This window comes from Culex quinquefasciatus, chromosome 3 (assembly GCF_015732765.1).
Source record: "Culex quinquefasciatus strain JHB chromosome 3, VPISU_Cqui_1.0_pri_paternal, whole genome shotgun sequence".
Taxonomy (NCBI): domain Eukaryota; kingdom Metazoa; phylum Arthropoda; class Insecta; order Diptera; family Culicidae; genus Culex; species Culex quinquefasciatus.
In genome coordinates, this window is record NC_051863.1 from 70,997,239 (window position 1) to 71,014,187 (window position 16,949).

At 39.9% G+C, this 16,949-nt stretch overlaps 4 protein-coding genes across 4 annotated transcripts; 1 reads left to right on the forward strand and 3 right to left on the reverse strand.

Annotated features, from left to right (window-relative positions):
- Positions 1 to 2,268: 2,268 nt before the first annotated feature.
- Positions 2,269 to 3,391, reverse strand: LOC6037594 (trypsin 3A1). Its single transcript, XM_001847438.2, has 4 exons — positions 3,052 to 3,391; positions 2,765 to 2,998; positions 2,609 to 2,706; positions 2,269 to 2,548 (listed from the first exon to the last, which is right to left on the reverse strand). The coding sequence occupies exons 1-4, from the start codon at positions 3,337 to 3,339 to the stop codon at positions 2,356 to 2,358; spliced, it is 813 nt and encodes a 270-aa protein (XP_001847490.2). The 5' UTR covers positions 3,340 to 3,391; the 3' UTR covers positions 2,269 to 2,355.
- Positions 3,392 to 3,479: 88 nt separating this feature from the next.
- Positions 3,480 to 4,572, reverse strand: LOC6037593 (trypsin alpha-3). The gene is made up of 3 exons (XM_001847437.2): positions 4,239 to 4,572; positions 3,844 to 4,175; positions 3,480 to 3,783 (listed from the first exon to the last, which is right to left on the reverse strand). Exons 1-3 carry the CDS (start codon positions 4,521 to 4,523, stop codon positions 3,591 to 3,593), a joined length of 810 nt encoding a protein of 269 aa, XP_001847489.1. The 5' UTR covers positions 4,524 to 4,572; the 3' UTR covers positions 3,480 to 3,590.
- Positions 4,573 to 9,100: 4,528 nt separating this feature from the next.
- Positions 9,101 to 13,806, forward strand: LOC6037592 (trypsin beta). Its single transcript, XM_038260407.1, has 4 exons — positions 9,101 to 9,222; positions 9,291 to 9,568; positions 9,628 to 9,947; positions 13,542 to 13,806. Exons 1-4 carry the CDS (start codon positions 9,150 to 9,152, stop codon positions 13,732 to 13,734), a joined length of 864 nt encoding a protein of 287 aa, XP_038116335.1. The 5' UTR covers positions 9,101 to 9,149; the 3' UTR covers positions 13,735 to 13,806.
- A 1,095-nt stretch (positions 13,807 to 14,901) lies between these two features.
- LOC6037591 (chymotrypsin-1) lies at positions 14,902 to 16,287 on the reverse strand. The gene is made up of 4 exons (XM_001847435.2): positions 16,125 to 16,287; positions 15,776 to 16,065; positions 15,383 to 15,714; positions 14,902 to 15,315 (listed from the first exon to the last, which is right to left on the reverse strand). The coding sequence occupies exons 1-4, from the start codon at positions 16,201 to 16,203 to the stop codon at positions 15,120 to 15,122; spliced, it is 897 nt and encodes a 298-aa protein (XP_001847487.1). The 5' UTR covers positions 16,204 to 16,287; the 3' UTR covers positions 14,902 to 15,119.
- Between the last annotated feature and the right edge of the window lie 662 nt (positions 16,288 to 16,949).

Sequence of the window (16,949 nt, forward strand, 5' to 3'; positions counted from 1 at the left end):
CTTGTACGTGCGACAAACGCATCCTGACTTTCCTGGCCTGAAATCCCTTTGGCCTTTTGTCGCACTTACATCAATTTTCATGGAGTGACAAGATAGCACGACAAGATTGAAACTACTTTCATATGTAAAGTGACAAAAATGCACGGAGTTTTTTCGGTTTTTGTTGAATATCTCAGGATTGAAATCGAATTTTGGGGATCTGTGAAGGTCAAAAGGTGAGGCATTGTAAGCTGCACAAAATGGCGTTCTTAACTCAATTTGGCCCAAAATGCACGTACGACAAGTTAGCACGATGGCGACGATGTATGTAACCCCTTAAGTGCTTTCAACTGTCGCAAAGTAAAAAATAGCCTAAATTTAAGTTAGGTTTAGCAAAAAAAGAAATGAGAAAAAGCCGCTGGGCTTAGTGTGACGAAACTGGGCAGATTTTCCCAACATAATTTACCATCAAAATTACGATCATCGAGCTTACACTACCAAATGCTCTTTTCCAAAAGTTTGATGTGGACGCCTAATCCCTGATAATAACAAGGAAAATTTGCAACTACCAGGCGTCCACATCAAACTATATTAGTGGGACCATTTTGAAAAAGAATAAAATAGGTTGAAATGATTATGGTCTAAGACTGCTATCTGGTATGGTTTTCATTTCAAGGGATAATAGTGTTTAGAAAATCCTTAAAAAATATCACTTATACCAAAAATCAAAATCAAATTATTCGCTCTACAGCATTGCCTTGGCGTTCTTGACTGCGAGATTCCTACTCGAAACTAGGTGTTCGAAGGGTTGATTGTTAAGGCAATTGCAAACTTCTTTTTAGATCAAGCTTCCATTCACCCCGGGATTCGAAATGACGACCTTTGGATTGTTAGTCCCACTGCCTACCAGCGACTTCACCGAGACAGGACCCAGGGAGACAACTCCTACACCTGGATTGAGCTAACGGCCTAACCTCTAGGTTAGACCGGGACCAACATTTACTTCCCCATCCGACGGAAGACGGGATGCCACTGGGACCATCTAGGATCGAACCCAGGCCGACTGGATGAGAGGCAACCACGCTTACTCTAAGTAAAATAGATGAGATATTAATGAACCAAAAATAAATATGTTTTGCACGTTCCTAACTAAATACCAGATTCAGGATTTAATTGAAAAAACCTCTGGCATGCATTTTAAAAAAACTCCCTAATGGCAAGAGGCTCTCAGTTACAGGTGCAGTACAGTTTGAGAAAATTCTCTTCCAAAACTCATGTAAATGAGGACACTTATTATTTTTAAAAAGGGCATAAAATAACACATAACTGAATAAAAAGTAGAGCCACAATGATTATCCCACTCCGGATGTTGATGTCACAATTCATTTGTTGGCTTTGCGTTATCTCAGGAAGTTAGCAAAATAAGATTTACGATAAAAAGTTGCATCACGGTGGCGATTGCGCTATCTTGCCGCTAACATACGTAAATCGTCTTGTTAGAGTGATTTTCGATATAGTAAAATTAACGTAGCTTGTCTTGATTTTTTTGTGAAAATTAATACTGAAGTTGTCTTGGTGTACCGTCATCTGGGGTGAATCGGGACACATGGGGCGAATTGGGACAGTAGTTTTAGCAATGCTGCAGCCTAATATTTTGCTTTTTTGAAGTGGTTTCGGTTAGACCAGATTCAGAGTAATAAAATGTGTTCATTCATTCCCAAATTTGGAGTTTTTAAGTGCTCTAAAACGTGCTGTCCCCATTCAGACCCGATTCGATTGACCCGATTGACTCCAGATGACGGTACTATATACAAAATACCCTACTGGGTTATTGCAGATTTGAAAAGTTCATCAAATTTTCCATAAAGTGACATGTGCCATTTTTTTACAGTTTAGTAAATAACAAAAATAACAGAGTTTTTTAAACGGTTTTTTAGTATTTTTTCGGATGAAAAATGCGTTTTTTCGGAATTCTGCGAACGCCATAAAACATTTAACAAAAAAGTCCCTTTGGCAAACATGGCAATGGTCGTAAAGACTCTCCGTCACGAGATATTGAAAATTGATCTCGGATTAGTAATCAGGGACAAAAATTACCTTATAAAACAGAGTTTTACGCAATTCCCAGAATAGTTGGGGCAACTTTTTCCGATTTTGTGTGAGAAATCGGAGAATCAATCATGTATGCTTTAAACATGCAATACTTTGTTTAACGGAGGAACTCCAGTTTTTTCGAGAAACTTAAAATGTAGCCTTACATTGCGTTTTTCTCAGATTTTTTTTCTCTTTATTAAGCATTTTTTTAAACTTATTCAAAAAAAGTCTACAGATTGTCGCGTGCTATTTTGTGATAAATCTTTTGTAAAAAGTTAGGACTCACACACCAGCAAGTTTACTGATAAAACTGCGAATACTTTCGTGGGAGACCCGTGCAAAAACGGAAGGTAGCACGCCGTAACAGCCATACTGGCCCCATGAAACGATTCCGATCTGACGCCCTCCGACAACCAACGGGCCACCGCTATCTCCACCGCAGTGACTTCTGCCTGGTTCACTGGCATAGAGCATACTGCAATGAAAGGTTCAGCTGAAAGGTTTTCAAGCTGCGGAAAAAAATAATTCTACGAACTCGTCCGTAACACGATACGGCCAAGCTTGCTGGCACTCTTCTTGGGCAATAATCGGCACAGAGACCATCCGCAGATTCTCGGAAACCTCTCCACTAACCTATATCAGAAAATGGAACAATTGGTTAGACGTAATGAGTTCGTATAGTAGATTTTACAATATCCATAACACCCCATCCGGACACTACAGCTCGGGTTCCCGCTGGAAAGTCCTCGTTGACAGGCATCAGTGCAATTGGAGCGATGTTGTAACCGACCATAGGTTGTGTTGTTTTCAGTAAACTTGCATCGTATTGGAAAGCCCAATCATCGTATTGGGGATGGAGGATTATTTCGGTCACCTCGAATATAATGCTGTCTAGTTTGTTGGTAGCACCACCACCAAGAGTGACCTATGCAGACAAGGATTTTAGATCCACTTCCAAATATCCAATGGAGATCATACCGTGTGTGGTGAAGGAGCTGGATAAACACAGTGAGCAGCTGACAGAGCCCACTGTTCAGAGATTACCGAAGCGCCACAGCTGAAAAAATTATTTCGAAGCAAGCTCAACTGGTACGGAACATTTTCAATTGAGGTTTCAACGCCTCCAATTATCCTTCCACGAGCTGGAAGCTCTTCAGTTGCTTTAGCCTCACCGAGCATACGCCGGTTATAACGAAGCCAGATATCTTCCACCGGGCCTGCTGTAACCAACGCTAAGCAAATCGATATCCATACTATACACTTCATCGTTGAACGGGTAAGATTACACTGTACTCAATATGTTGAATGAATCGTCTTATATATGATATCAGAGAATGATAAGCATAGCTTATCTTTGAACTTCAACAGGTTTATCAAGTAATATTCATTAAATGTTACATACGGACTTTAATTTAAACGATATTGGATTTGATTTCTTCGTTTTAATCGGATGTAGAGAAAATTTACTATTCCACTTTCATTTACTGACAAAGCAGTAATCTACAATGCACAATCCACTAAACTCCGGTTTGAGCGGTGATAAAGTTTCGGATTCCAGCCGATCCGATGCGCGTGTACACTCCAGGCAAAGCTCCACCGCACTGAACTGCTCCCCAGGAAACGATACCAAACTGACGACCTCCAGTGACCAGCGGGCCACCACTGTCACCGTTGCACGAGTCACGGCCCGGTTCTCCGGCGCAGATCATGCTGAAATTATTCAAAATTTGAAAAAAAGAGCCCCAGATTCCGTCTTCAAGTGGTACTTACTTTCCAGTGATGCCACCGCCCCACGAGTTGCTGCAGCCGGCTTGCGAAACAACCGGGATGTCCACGGCTCTCAGATTCGCTGGCAGTTGACCACCTGCCGCCACAAGTCCCCAGCCCGATACGATGCTACGAGTTCCGACCGCAAAGTCCGTTCCCGACGGTACCAAGCTGATAGGCGAGATGTGCAGGCCGGCGAACGTCGTCGTGATACGGATGACGCATACGTCAAAGTCCAGCGTGTTCGGGTTGTAACTTGCATGGTTCACAATCTGTGCAGCCTGGAAGATGACACCGCCCTCCAACCGGCTCGAGCTACCGCCACGGAACGAGATCTAAGGAAAGAGAACCCCGTTTCAATACTCTTCTTGGTAGAACACCAACTCCGTGCTACTCACGCTGGCCACCGGTGGCATCGGATGGGTACAGTGGGCAGCGGACAACGCCCAGTTGCTGGAGATGACCGACGCTCCACAAATATGGTTTCCATTCTGGCGCAGGGACAATTGATAAGGATGCGACGATATCGGCACTTCATGACCACCAACGATTCGGCCCTCGTAACGCGGCTCCACCAGGCTTTTCAAACCCTGAGGACGAACCCGCTTGGCCAACCAAAGGTCTTCGCTAAGGCCAGCAAAAGCCGTGGCAAGCAGCACCGACAATACGATAAAAACCTTCATCGTGACCAAAGTGTCTTCCAGAAACAGAAAGTATCGACTTGGCCTGAGCAAGTTGGTTTTATACTTTTATGCTGACCAGTGAGTCTTATCAACCAAAATGATTGATTTCCTTTCGCGATTATTTGTACTTCCTGTCCGGTTTGCTGGAGTGTCTTGTTGTACATGTGCAAAAAGCGTATATTTTACCATGATTAAGTGATTTGGCACGAAATATCCAACGGCAATTGCAGTTAACACCAATTTTTATCAAAAACAATATTTTGTTGACTGAATCAAAGCTAAGTTCTTCCGGTATCAGGAAGGGGTTAATCAATAATGTGCAGTTGGTATCGTAAACCGGGGTGACATTGGTAAGTTTTATTCATGTTAGCCTTCCTCACCTTACTGAGCAAATTCTCTAAAATGACTCGAAGAATAAATTTCCTAATTTGACCTCCTAGACATACATTTTGACTCAGAATCAAAAACTGAATAAATGTCTGTGTGTGTTTGGAAGTGGATGTGTGTATCGAAAAATTGTCACTCAAAAATCGATTTTGCCTGTGTTGGTCTCATTCGATCCATCTTGGGGTCCAATAAGGCCCTATTAAACATTATGAAGTTTAGTACAGTACTTCAAAAGTTATGCTAAAAAAATTTTAATGAAAGTCCGAAAGATTCTAGGTTTTTGTAAGAAATGTTGTCCGGATCTGTCAGGCGACCCATCGTTGGATGGGTATTAACATTGGGTCATCAAAAGACATTTCCAACGCGTCTAAATTGAATTGATTACATCAAATCGACCATAAGTAAGGTTACGTTTTATGCATAATTCGAAAAAATCACAATTTATTGTTTGTTTAAGGTGAATTTAGTTGTATTCAGTACAATTTTACGAACTTTTGCACCAACATGAATTAGCAAATGCCGGTTGTACCCTTCAGGGCCTTCAACTAAAGGATTTTTCTATCTAAATCAAATGTGTCTCAAAATTTATATAATTTTGTGAAGCAATAATTGGCTTCCTGGTTGACAATCATGGATGATGATGGTTTTCATTACTTTACACGGAAAAGAAAAATCGTTACCAAAAAGTATCAACACGTGCAGATACTTACTGGGTTGGTTTTATATGAAAAACTAATTTAATCCACCTATTTGGTTGGGGCCTTCCTCACTCATTACCAACAATGGCTGTACACAAATTTCATCTATTTTTTAGATTCATAATAAAAAAAGTACATAAATATCCCTTAAGTGGCCATATCTCGAGACAGGGTTGCCAGATTTTCAATGTTTTGGACTCGTTGGAAAGGTCTTTTGATAACCTAACTAACAATGGGTCGGATGGTGGATCAGGACATAGTTTACATACATTTAAGTGAGCTCCCGCTTCCAAAAAGTACATCAATATCACTTAAGAGATGATCCTATGTTGTTATTAGTGATATTCTTCGCCACAACGAATACATTTGTCATTGAAGAACGGCTTATATTTGAAGTTCTTGAAGCTTCTGAAAAATAACAAGATTGAAAAATTTACGTTATTAAAATATAACTGCTTTCAAGTTCAACTAAAATGTGGTATCCTGACTTAGAATATTTTCAATTTTCAATGATTTCAAAAATCAACTTTGAATTTTTAAGTTTTCAATGGAAGCATTCGCTTTGAGACATCATTTTAGCCAAAATTAATGACCTTGTCGAAATTGGTTAACGTTTTTGAATTTGATAAAAAAAACTGTAATACCAAAAAAATACCTAAATGTGGTATCCGATCAATGACAAATTTTGCAATTTCAAAATAATAACTTTAATCCAGCTTTTTAAGCGAAAATGGCGTTCGAATGGTGAACGCCCGAAATGTCAAAATCGCGCAGTGGTACCAACATTGCGAAAAAAGTGTGCCATGTCATGACAGCCACATTTTTTGTCTAATGTTGGTGCTACTGCGCGATTTTGACATATCGGACGTTCAACATTCCGCACTAAATAGCGGCATTAAATCAGCATTATATTGGCATTTAATACCAGCAAATAATGCTTCAAAACATTAAATCAGCACTTTTCCCTTGAGAAATATTTCAAGTGGCGCACAGTGATGCCGATTTAATGCCTCACCTAAAGCTCGAACAAAAAAAACTGCTTTATCGACGTCAAGGCTGGGGAAAAAAAAGGACAGCTAGCTGCTCCACACACTTGGTGCTGGGCCTCCTTTGTTTTTTTTTTCTCCTGTTGCGTTTCATGTGTGAATGTGACACTTTGATGTTATTCTTGCATTTTTCTCGTCGATCTCCAGGATGCCAACCAACTAATGTATTCTGAAATGAGTGTTTGTTTTGAATGTTTTAATCGATGTGGTTGATGCATCGAACATTAAGGAAGACTTTCTTTCTGCTGTTTCGAGTTTCTGGTTCATGAGAAAAACCCGTTGTCATTTTGTTGGACGAAAATTATTGACGAGTCACTCAGCAAATTGCGGCCATGCAGTCAAGTACAGTACAATCAATTACGGAAGGCTTGGGGTTAATAGGGACAAGTAATGGCTAACGGCTAACCTAAACTGTTTTTCCGAGGAGTGCTTGGTCCACGGTTGGCAAAATTTCACAAAGTGTATCAGACTTCCGGAAAGCAGCTTTTTGCTTGCGAGAAAAGTCATTCAATTTACCAGAGAACTTTTGATAATGTCCTTTGTGCATGGGCATATGTTTTGAAAAATTTGGCTTAATTACAGGCTGCAGTTTTCTGCAAAAAAAAAAAAAAAAAACAAAAAAACACTTCAGTCAGCGGGAATTGAACCCAGTTCACGCAAAAATAAAACTGTTGCACACTGGGGGAAATGCGCCTTAGCCCGCACGCCTATTGGAACAGTATAACGGGAGAAGGATAAAAGTCAATAACAGCGTGACTGGCTGAAATGTTTCCCGTATGGATGGGTTACTTTGTTGATAAACATCAAATGCTTTGAAGCACATTTTCAAGGTCGTAAATGGTGATTTAATGCCAGTTGTAATGCTGCAAAGTTTTGGTACTTTGAGGCATTCGCAAAGCTTATTTACTACTTCAAAGCATTCGAGTGCTGATTTAGTACTGAATAAATACTTCAATTAAGTGCTTGTGGTTACTTGGGTTGGTATAAAACCAATTTTACTTCTTCAAAATCCTTAAGAAATTTTTTAAAGGGTTCAGGAATAACACACCAGTTTGGTGACACCAGAGAAAGGTATTATTACGCATTACCCTTGTTATTTACCCATGCCCTTGAAAATTAGGTTGATAAATTCATTTTTTGTTTGGAAATAATATGTTCATATTAAAAATAAGTTGTAACCGTTGGTTACAATTCTGGATAATTGAAGCTTCGCCTCAGCATTTTATACCACTTACACTACACTACAACAGTTTTGATGGGGCGAAGCGTATCAGTGTAAGCGAGGCTGATGTCCACCAGTTTCCTGCGGGCGCATTTGAATACGTCACAAAGGAAATGGTGGGAAAAATGGACTTGGGAAAACAAATGAGGGAAGTCGATTTGGGGAAAATCGGGCTCTTCCAAACAGGCGTCCGAGTGGACAAGTCGTGCTCCCGCGAAGGGTCGTCAATCGCCCTTCCCATCGGCGGAACCAGGAGGTTTCCGCGAGCAGCTCGTCCATCTCGGATTGGTCGGCCTGGGTTGCGTAAATCCCGTGCTGGTAGCTTCCCACGTCTAACCCGTAATAGGACCACCCCGTCGTCTGGCGCCTCCCGCGCCATCACCGTCAAGGACGACCACCCTCAGGCCGCTGGCCTTAACCGCAAAGGAGGGTCCCCTCTCGGCACGCCCGCATCAGTGGACTCTGGGGCTGCCGATCAGCCAATGAGGGAAGACGCCTGCCCATCGGAACCAGCAACGCCCGCTGGTCGTCCATCATCCCGGCACAGAAGCCGGAAGAACCGACGCCGCCCAAGGAGGCCGGCGAACAACGCTGCATCTGGCGCCGAAGTCCAGACTCGCAGCCAAGAACAAAGGGCCGCCGCATCCGTCAGCAACAACAATACCCCCCCCCCCCCCTTTGGGGCAGTTCCCGCCACAGAGTGGAGGTTGGACGAACTCCTCTGCCGGCCCGCAATCGCCGGAGGCGAACCATCAGCTGATCGGATCACGGTACGTTAGCCCCTGAAAAACCCACACTCAACACACCCACACCCACACGAACAAAACCCCAAAATAAAGTGCTGATGAAAAGTGGAAATCCTTCCGTGTTTTTCTGTTGTAACCGATCCTCCCTTGAATCACCTAGTAGTTTGCCGACCCTGGGATTACCCGGTTTGAGTCTTGTGCTACGCTGGCCAAGCCATAACTTTCAAAGTGTTTAAATATCAAGTTTAAAATTAATTAAAATAGGATAGAATCTGTATACAAGTATACTTTATAATTAAGCTACAGGGCCAATTATGTTTGAAGAGCTGCTAGCAAACCAAACCCCCAAATTTAGATGAAATTCCGCAGAAAAGCTACATCAATATAATTTATACAGCTAAAAAGCTTTGTTCACAACAAAGCAAGAGATTAGATTAGTACTGCTTAGGCCAATTGGAGTTATCAAGTGATAAAACACTTGGTGCGCCGGCCACGAATCTCAGTTACAGTTTAGCACTCAGTTGAAGATGTTAACCCTGAACAGATTATTTTTTGTCACGCTTCTTTCGCTAGGAGTTTTAGAGATTGTTACAGGAAATCGTAAGTATTAAAACAATAACACTATGAGTTACTTGTAGATCAAAATTTTTCACTTTCGATAACGACAGGACTGTCCGTGGAAGAAGTGCTGGCTCGAGTGAACCGGATACCTGCAAAGTTACAAAATGTACTGGCCCAAGTGACAAATGAGGTGGACATCAAGCTGCCCAGACGAGGGGATAATTCTACCCGTATTGTGGGTGGTACAGCAACTTCCATCGAGGACCATCCCCACCAGATTGCTCTGCTTTACAGCGGCAGACAAGTTTGTGGTGGCTCGATCATATCCCATACTTGGGTGGCTACTGCTGCACACTGTGTCGACTACTACCCCCAGAATGAGGATGTTTGTTTCATATATGATTGATTCCGTAGGTCGGCAATACATTTCTTACCATCTTACAGCTGACCATTCGCGCCGGAAGTTCATCCCGATCGTCAGGTGGATCAATCCACGCGGTATACTACTACCATATTCACGAAAACTACAACCCGGACGATTATCCCTACGATGTGGCCACGATCCGTGTTCGGACTCCGTTCAGTGGTGTGGCGCGCGTTATTCCGCTGACAACCGCGGAATGGATCACCGGAACGGAAGCCACAGTCACCGGTTGGGGCGTGAACGCGGCAGGTCAGACGCCGGACAATCTGTTCCGAGTGTCGCTTCCCGTGGTGGACCGCATCACGTGTAACGAGCAGTGGATGGGCGAGATAACAGACGAGTATTATATTGCGGGTGTACCCCATTTGGCATAATGGACATTTGGCATAACGGGTTTTCAAGAAGGACGTTTGGCATAATGGACGTTTGGCATAATTGCTCCAAAACATCAGGGACGTTTGGCATAATGGACATTTGGCATAATGGACGTTTGGCATAACTTGTTCAAAAACCATCGAGGACGTTTGGCATAATGGACATTTGGCATAATGGACGTTTGGCATAACTCGTTTAAAAATCATGGACATAATGGACATAATGGACGTTGGGCATAGTTATTTCTAGATTTTTTTTTTTGTTTTTTTTTTATGAGTATTTCTTATTTTCACGAATGAAAATGTATTGTTTATTTAACTTTTTTATATCTTTAAGAGATTATCATTTTATTTTCGAAAATTTGGTATCACTATATTATTTCCCAAATAGTATTTTTCCCTCTTTTTGATTATTATTCACAATAATTTTTTTCATGAAATCGCGATATTTTCATTGAAAATTTAGTTTTATGAAGGAAATATCTCTTGTTAGCTTTACATTTTTCCCCTTTCAATATAATTAGCAATAATATTTTTTTATAAAACTTTCCCTTCTTTTTTATGAAATTCAACTAAAAGATGAAAAAACCTCTTCAAATCTTCGACAATTGAGCTGTTAAAATGCAATTTTCCCTTCTTTTGATCATAATTTAACTAGAAGAAGGAAAAATCTGTAAATGAATTCACCTTTGTCCCTTCTTTTTTTCGAATTCAACCTAAAGAACACCCAGAACTGGGCAGCACTCGTCCGACACGAGAGTAGCGGTAAAATTTACAGACACAGAGAACACAGTTCTAGATGACTGAGAGAATTATGCCCTCGAGTCCATTCTAAGAAAAAGTTCATCGTTCAAAACAAAAAGTCTGGAGCTTTTTTTAAAAAAAGGTCCAATAAACCAAATATTCAGTTTTTGCTTTTTGAGTGTTTTTAAATACCCCTGACTCAAGGCGGTTTCAAAACACCCAAAAAGCAAAACTTGGAAATTGGTGTGTGTCTATTGACCTTTAATATAATAACTCAATGACTAAAATGCCTTGGAGCTTGGTGACACAAGATAGTCAGATGTCGATGTATGACTCTTGTTGAAGATTTACTGTTTTAATTAATTAATGAAATTAATTATTTTGCAGGTGTGAGTTGATTCTATCGAGTTTATGAGCTCTCTTAAATGTTGATACTATTCTCAAATTTTTAATTTTGTTTTTATGCAATTTTCCCATCTTTTTATATTCAACTTTAAGAAGGAAATTCTCTTATAGATGTTCTCTTTAAACATTTCTATCATTTTTGCACAGTTTTCTCTGTTGCTTTATTTTTTTTGCAATAAAGTTGTTTATGCAATTTCCCTTCTTGTATATATTTAAAACTAATCTTAAAGAAGGGATAATTGTTCAATTAAATTGATATTTTGAATAGAGGTAGATAAAAACATAAAAATAAAGCGATTATCAAACGTTTAAAGAGTAGCAAAATGTGAATCTTTAAAGAAACTTTTTCTTCTATAAGTTGAATTTTATATAAAAGAAGGGAACATTTCATAAACAAACTCAATTGTCAATTATTCAAAAAGTTTTTTTTTAGAGATTTTCCCTTCTAAAAGTTGAATTTAAAATAAAAGAAGGAAAAATTTCATAATTACTTATTTGTCAGATATTTAAAGTAAGAAAAAATGTACTTCCCTTATTTAGGTTGATTATTTAAGAAGAGAAAATTGCATAAAAAAAATAATTGCAAAATATTGCAAAAAAAAACAAACTGCAGATCTTTTGAGAGATTTTGCCTTCTTTTAGTTTTAAAATAAAAGAAAGAAAATTGCTTTAAAAATCTTAATTGCATTTCTTTAAAGCAGAGCAAAATATTCATACATTCTTCAGGTTGAATTCAAAAAAGGAGGGAAAAGGGAAAATAGTATAAAATCTTGATTGCAAAATATTTAAAGACTGGCAAAACTGCCATCTCATTGTTAGTTGAATTTAAAATAAAAGAAGGAAAAATATCATACAAAAAATTAGCTGCAAAGTTATTCAAAAGGAGATTTTTTTAAATATTATTTAGAATCTTTCTAAAAAAAATTTTTAAATAAATTTATGAAAAAATGCATTTTAAAGCTTTATTAACAAATATTCCAAAAAGGGGAAAAATTACATCTATTGAAAGAAAATAGATACATGATTTCTAAAAAAATTATCATCTTTTAAAGTAAAATTTTCTGTGCAGGAAATAGGAAAAAAGCTATAAATTATTATACTTTACAGAAAATAAATACTAATTTAATAATACAAAAAAAGATAACAATAATTAGAGGAGCTACGGGCGCGTTTTGAGAGATGTCGTGTGTGTCGTGGCAGCTTTATTTAAATCGCGATTTCAGTGCGAATTTGAAGGATTGAACCTTCTTATTTGGTGTCATTCGGTCGGCCGTGAAGAGTTTGTCGCGAAAAGTGTGGAGTTTGCCCGTTTTTCTGCATTATTCGTTCGTTTTGAGCGTTTTTTTGCGGTCGGCGGGGACGTTTCTGGCCACCTTTGTTTTTCTTTTTGCGAGCGCCGTCGCGAGTGAGAGCATTGCACACGGTAGTGTGACCTGACCTGAACATCGAAGTGGTCAACTTGCATGCAAGTATTGTGCAGGAGCGGCGGTGGAATAAGATGGTGTTGGTCAGCCGATGACTCCCCCTCTCCACCGTACCCCGGTGTTGATGTGCTGCCTGGCGGGAGCACGAAGCAGTCTTTTTGAAACGCAATCGGCTCGACAGAGACGCGGGGTGAAGAAGGAAGCTGCTGCGTCAGTGCTTCCAGATTGTATCCTTTTCAAAGAAATTACTAAAATTTGTTTCTTAAATATTTTACTGTTTTTCTCACGTTTCTAAATTCCGTTAAATCTTCTCTTGTTTATAATTTTATTTTTCATTGAAGCTATCGAAACACTCATTAAAATACCTTTTCTTACCATTATTTCTTACAATCTCTACATTCCTTCTACTAAAACCAATACGCTGTACTATACGCTCTACCTTATTTCATTTAATAATTTATTATTTTTCAGCTGGTTATGAAGGTAATTTAGATTCTGTGAAATGTGATCCGTTCTCAGAATCCTCTCTGCGGTAAACACAACGTAGTAGGGCTGGCCGCTTTAATTTTTGTAATACATTTTCGGGTGTTCTCGGATGTACTACAATTATTAATAATGACAAGAAAAGTGCTTGGGGCGTAATCTAATCACAAGACTTTCCAGCATGCTTTCATCGGACTGGCTGCGTTTGTGTTAGATTAGATTAGATTAGATTACAAAAAAAGATAACAATAATTATGCCAAACGTCCTTGATGGTTTTTGAACGAGTTATGCCAAACGTCCATTATGCCAAATGTCCATTATGCCAAGCGTCCCTGATGTCTTGGACCAATTATGCCAAACGTCCATTATGCCAAACGTCCTTCTTGAAAACCCGTTATGCCAAATGTCCATTATGCCAAATGGGGTACACCCTTATATTGCCCCGCGGGGCTGTAAAATAAGTTTGCTTTCAATTGCTTGAGATATCCATTTAATCGTTTTAGTATGATTTGTGCCGGCGCCGTGGGAATTGACGCGTGCTCCGGTGACAGCGGGGGACCGGCGGTGCAGAATGGCGTCCTGTACGGAATTGTGTCCTGGGGTGCCACAGCCTGTGGAAATGGCATGTTCGGGGTCTACACCAACATTGCTCACCCCTCGATTCGGGATTTCATTTGGCGAACTTCGATGGTATAGCTTTCGAAAAACATTTTTTGATGAAGCTAATGCAAAGTGTTGTACTGACTAACAATAAATTACAAATTACAAAAAAAATACTATTATTGTTGTGTAATAAAATGGTTTTTTATTTACTTTTCCTTGAAATTAAATAATTCTGCTCATTAAATATTTACGGTGTACCAAACCCAGCTTCCTGTTCTTACCTCTTGATAAGCTTATGCGTTAGCGCTAGGCTACATGGCTTGGTTTTTTTTTTAATGCTTACTTTTTATTTAGCCATTATTACACAGTGACTTTTTCATAATTTCAATTCAGAAATGATTATTACATTAGAATTTATTCATCACTCATATTTTTTTTATTTAACAAGTTGTTGTATTTGCCACTTTGAAACCTAAAATTGTACAAACTTTCGATTATAAATATAAAATTTGCTTTTAATGGGATATGGGAAGTCCACCATGAGGATTCCACAACTCGAGTTTTCAAAAAAGCAATTTAAAAAAAAAAATCCCGTAAAACGTTAAACTGTTCTGTTTGTTGCAGACGAGAAAAAGGACGATAGCAATCAAGGAAGCGTTCTTTTATTACGTAACGCAAAATATCTGATTTCTAGACCTGGGTGCAATAGCTATGGTTGATGTGTACCGTTAAGCAAACGGACCGACGTTTTACTTCCCCATCCGATAGAGGGCCAGGAGGATAAGGCGGGAATCGAACCTGCACCCCATAGCGACTAAGGGATCGGCAGCCGAAGCCGCTAACCACCGCACTACGAGGCCCCCAACATTTAAGATCTTATTTTCATAGATCTCTGTTCTTCTCCTTACCAAAAGGCAATTCTTTGTTGTTTTCGTATCGACACTAACGACATGTCTCCGAATTTTACTTTAGGGACGACATTCGAAAGAAACGACGACTGTTGGTATCCAACCCGCAACCTCCTCATTAGTACTGAGACTCACTGCCAATTGTACCACTGAGGCCCTTGAGATTTCACGGTCGTCGTTTCTTTCGAATGTCGTCCCTAAAGACAATTCTTTGTTTACTCAGTGAAGGTTATTTTTTCAATTATTTTTTTTCGATTTGAACATTGCTTCAGTGAGGAATAACCCCACTTATAATCTTATACAAATAATTATCTTTGTCTCGATGTGATTAAAAAAGTCAAACAAGAGATTGGTCTGATAAGGTGAATCGAAAAAAAAATAACATTTATTTCTATTTTGTACAGACACTATTGGAGTTAACTGGAACAGTTTCAATCGCTCTGCTATCCCAATTCTCTCACAAATCCATATTTTGAAGAAACAAAAAAGATTCAAATAACATGCAATTACCCTCCACCCTTCTGCTTTAAAGTAAAATTCGACATCAACATCATAGTCTTCCAATCGCCTCTAAACTCCAGTTTTATTCCGGATGAAATCACGAATCTCCACATTCGCCACATCGGTAAAAACGGCCGGCATTTCGATGGCACACTTTCGCGAGCCCCAGGACACAATTCCCACCTGGTATCCGTTGCAGATCAATGGGCCGCCGCTATCTCCGTTGCACGTGTCCTCGCCAACCACGCCACCGGCACAGATCATGCTGGAAATTCGTTGAAATTTTGAATGTTTTTTTTTTTGCAGCGAGTTAAAAATTACACTTGATTTACGTATCCGTTATCTGCTCGATCCAAACAGCTTCGCAAACTTTCCTCGGCTGAATCAGAACTTGAAGCTCTTGAAGAATCAACGGAACGTAGCTGTCCTCTGCCGTTCCCCAGCCAATGACGGTCGCCAGCTGGTCGGGACAACCGGTGGTTATGGTGTTGTCCACCAGCTTGATGGGCGCCAGAAAGTCGATCAAGAAATTCTCCGAGATTCGTAAAACGGTCACATCGTAGTTGAAGGTTTCCTTTTCGTACTTTTCGTGAATAATGTACTCAACAACGTGGAATACGTAACCTCCCTCTATTCGGTGAGGACTTCCACCGCGAAGCGTTATCTATATCAGGATGATAAGTTAGCAATATACTTCAAAGATGTTAAAGCACAATCCACAATACCCAGGCTGGTGAGAATCCTTCATCTAAGCAGTGAGCTGCGGACACAGCCCACTTGTTTGATATGATCGATGCACCACAAATGTGATTTCCAGCGTAACGCAACGAAAGTTGGTATGGAAAGGCATCGATCGTCGTTGGATCACCGCCAACTATGAATGGGGAGAACTTCTCTGCCGGAGAGTATGTTTTCAGATCCGCCAAGATGATATCCGGAGGCCAGATTAGGTACTTCCTCAACAGCTCGAACAGTCTTGGCTGACGGCGATGATACGCTAGATAGACGATATCCGCTGGAAAAATAACTCAAACAGTTGGTTTTGATCAACTACCAAGAAAACCTCAATATTACCAGTCGTCGAGGCATCGCAAAACTGCACTCCAACGCAGATTGCAGCGAAAACCACCAGAAAACTTAGCGCAAACTTCATCTTGAAACGTAGAACTTACAACTGTAACCAACGAACCCGTGGTTGCGTTGGCACGCAAATGAGATGAATTTTGCCAAAATCTTTGTCAAACCCAGCATCCCCGGATATCTCGGGTACACCATGAAGATTCGGTTATCTTAAGTATTGTTTAAAAGTGTGTGGATAAAAAAAAATCTGCAAGACTATTTGCTTAAGATTCTCTTGTCTGGCAAACATCCGAACATGATAGCACGCCCCACACAGTCTAAGATATGACGCTAGTTTAACGCAGACGTAGTCAGATAACTTTTTAGAAGAAAAATAAAATCGCATAAACATTAGAAATACCGTCTTCAGAGGTGAAATTGGGTCATACAAATTTCAGCATTTTTGTACGACCCAATCTCACCCTCCAGACCCAATGTCACCCCCGATGACGGTTGTAATATGTGGTAGACAAACATAAGATTAAACCATGTTTTGTTCGTAAAACGTTGTACATCTTAAATAATAGAAACGGCATCTTAACATCTTGATGAACAACATCAATAAGGGCTAGCGTGGTTCACGTTTCTATGAAAAAGACAAAAGTTGTTATTTTGTCTTGCATCAACCGGAATTTCGTTCTTTTATGTCCCCAGAAGCACTCCTGAAAATTTGAGCCCATTTGGTAAGGTCTAGGAGCTCCAGTTTTAATTTGTAATTTATATGGGATTTTGATTTATTTTCCATGGGAAACTATCTTTTTTTACATTGTATTAGGATTT

Excerpts from the sequence above, each read along its gene's own strand:
- LOC6037592 (XM_038260407.1), top strand. The coding sequence starts at position 9,150 with ATGTTAACCCTGAACAGATTATTTTTTGTCACGCTTCTTTCGCTAGGA. Across the intron at positions 9,569-9,627 it reads ACTACCCCCAGAATGAGGAT|CTGACCATTCGCGCCGGAAG; the intron begins GTTTGTTTCATA and ends ACCATCTTACAG. Across the intron at positions 9,948-13,541 it reads ATGGGCGAGATAACAGACGA|TATGATTTGTGCCGGCGCCG; the intron begins GTATTATATTGC and ends TAATCGTTTTAG.
- LOC6037594 (XM_001847438.2), bottom strand. The coding sequence starts at position 3,339 with ATGAAGTGTATAGTATGGATATCGATTTGCTTAGCGTTGGTTACAGCA. Across the intron at positions 2,999-3,051 it reads CAGCTCCTTCACCACACACG|GTCACTCTTGGTGGTGGTGC; the intron begins GTATGATCTCCA and ends TTGTCTGCATAG. Across the intron at positions 2,549-2,608 it reads CCGTATCGTGTTACGGACGA|TATGCTCTATGCCAGTGAAC; the intron begins GTTCGTAGAATT and ends CTTTCATTGCAG.
- LOC6037593 (XM_001847437.2), bottom strand. The coding sequence starts at position 4,523 with ATGAAGGTTTTTATCGTATTGTCGGTGCTGCTTGCCACGGCTTTTGCT. Across the intron at positions 4,176-4,238 it reads CGATGCCACCGGTGGCCAGC|ATCTCGTTCCGTGGCGGTAG; the intron begins GTGAGTAGCACG and ends CTCTTTCCTTAG. Across the intron at positions 3,784-3,843 it reads GGCGGTGGCATCACTGGAAA|CATGATCTGCGCCGGAGAAC; the intron begins GTAAGTACCACT and ends GAATAATTTCAG.
- LOC6037591 (XM_001847435.2), bottom strand. The coding sequence starts at position 16,203 with ATGAAGTTTGCGCTAAGTTTTCTGGTGGTTTTCGCTGCAATCTGCGTT. Across the intron at positions 16,066-16,124 it reads TTGCGATGCCTCGACGACTG|CGGATATCGTCTATCTAGCG; the intron begins GTAATATTGAGG and ends TTATTTTTCCAG. Across the intron at positions 15,316-15,382 it reads ATCGAGCAGATAACGGATAC|CATGATCTGTGCCGGTGGCG; the intron begins GTAAATCAAGTG and ends ACGAATTTCCAG.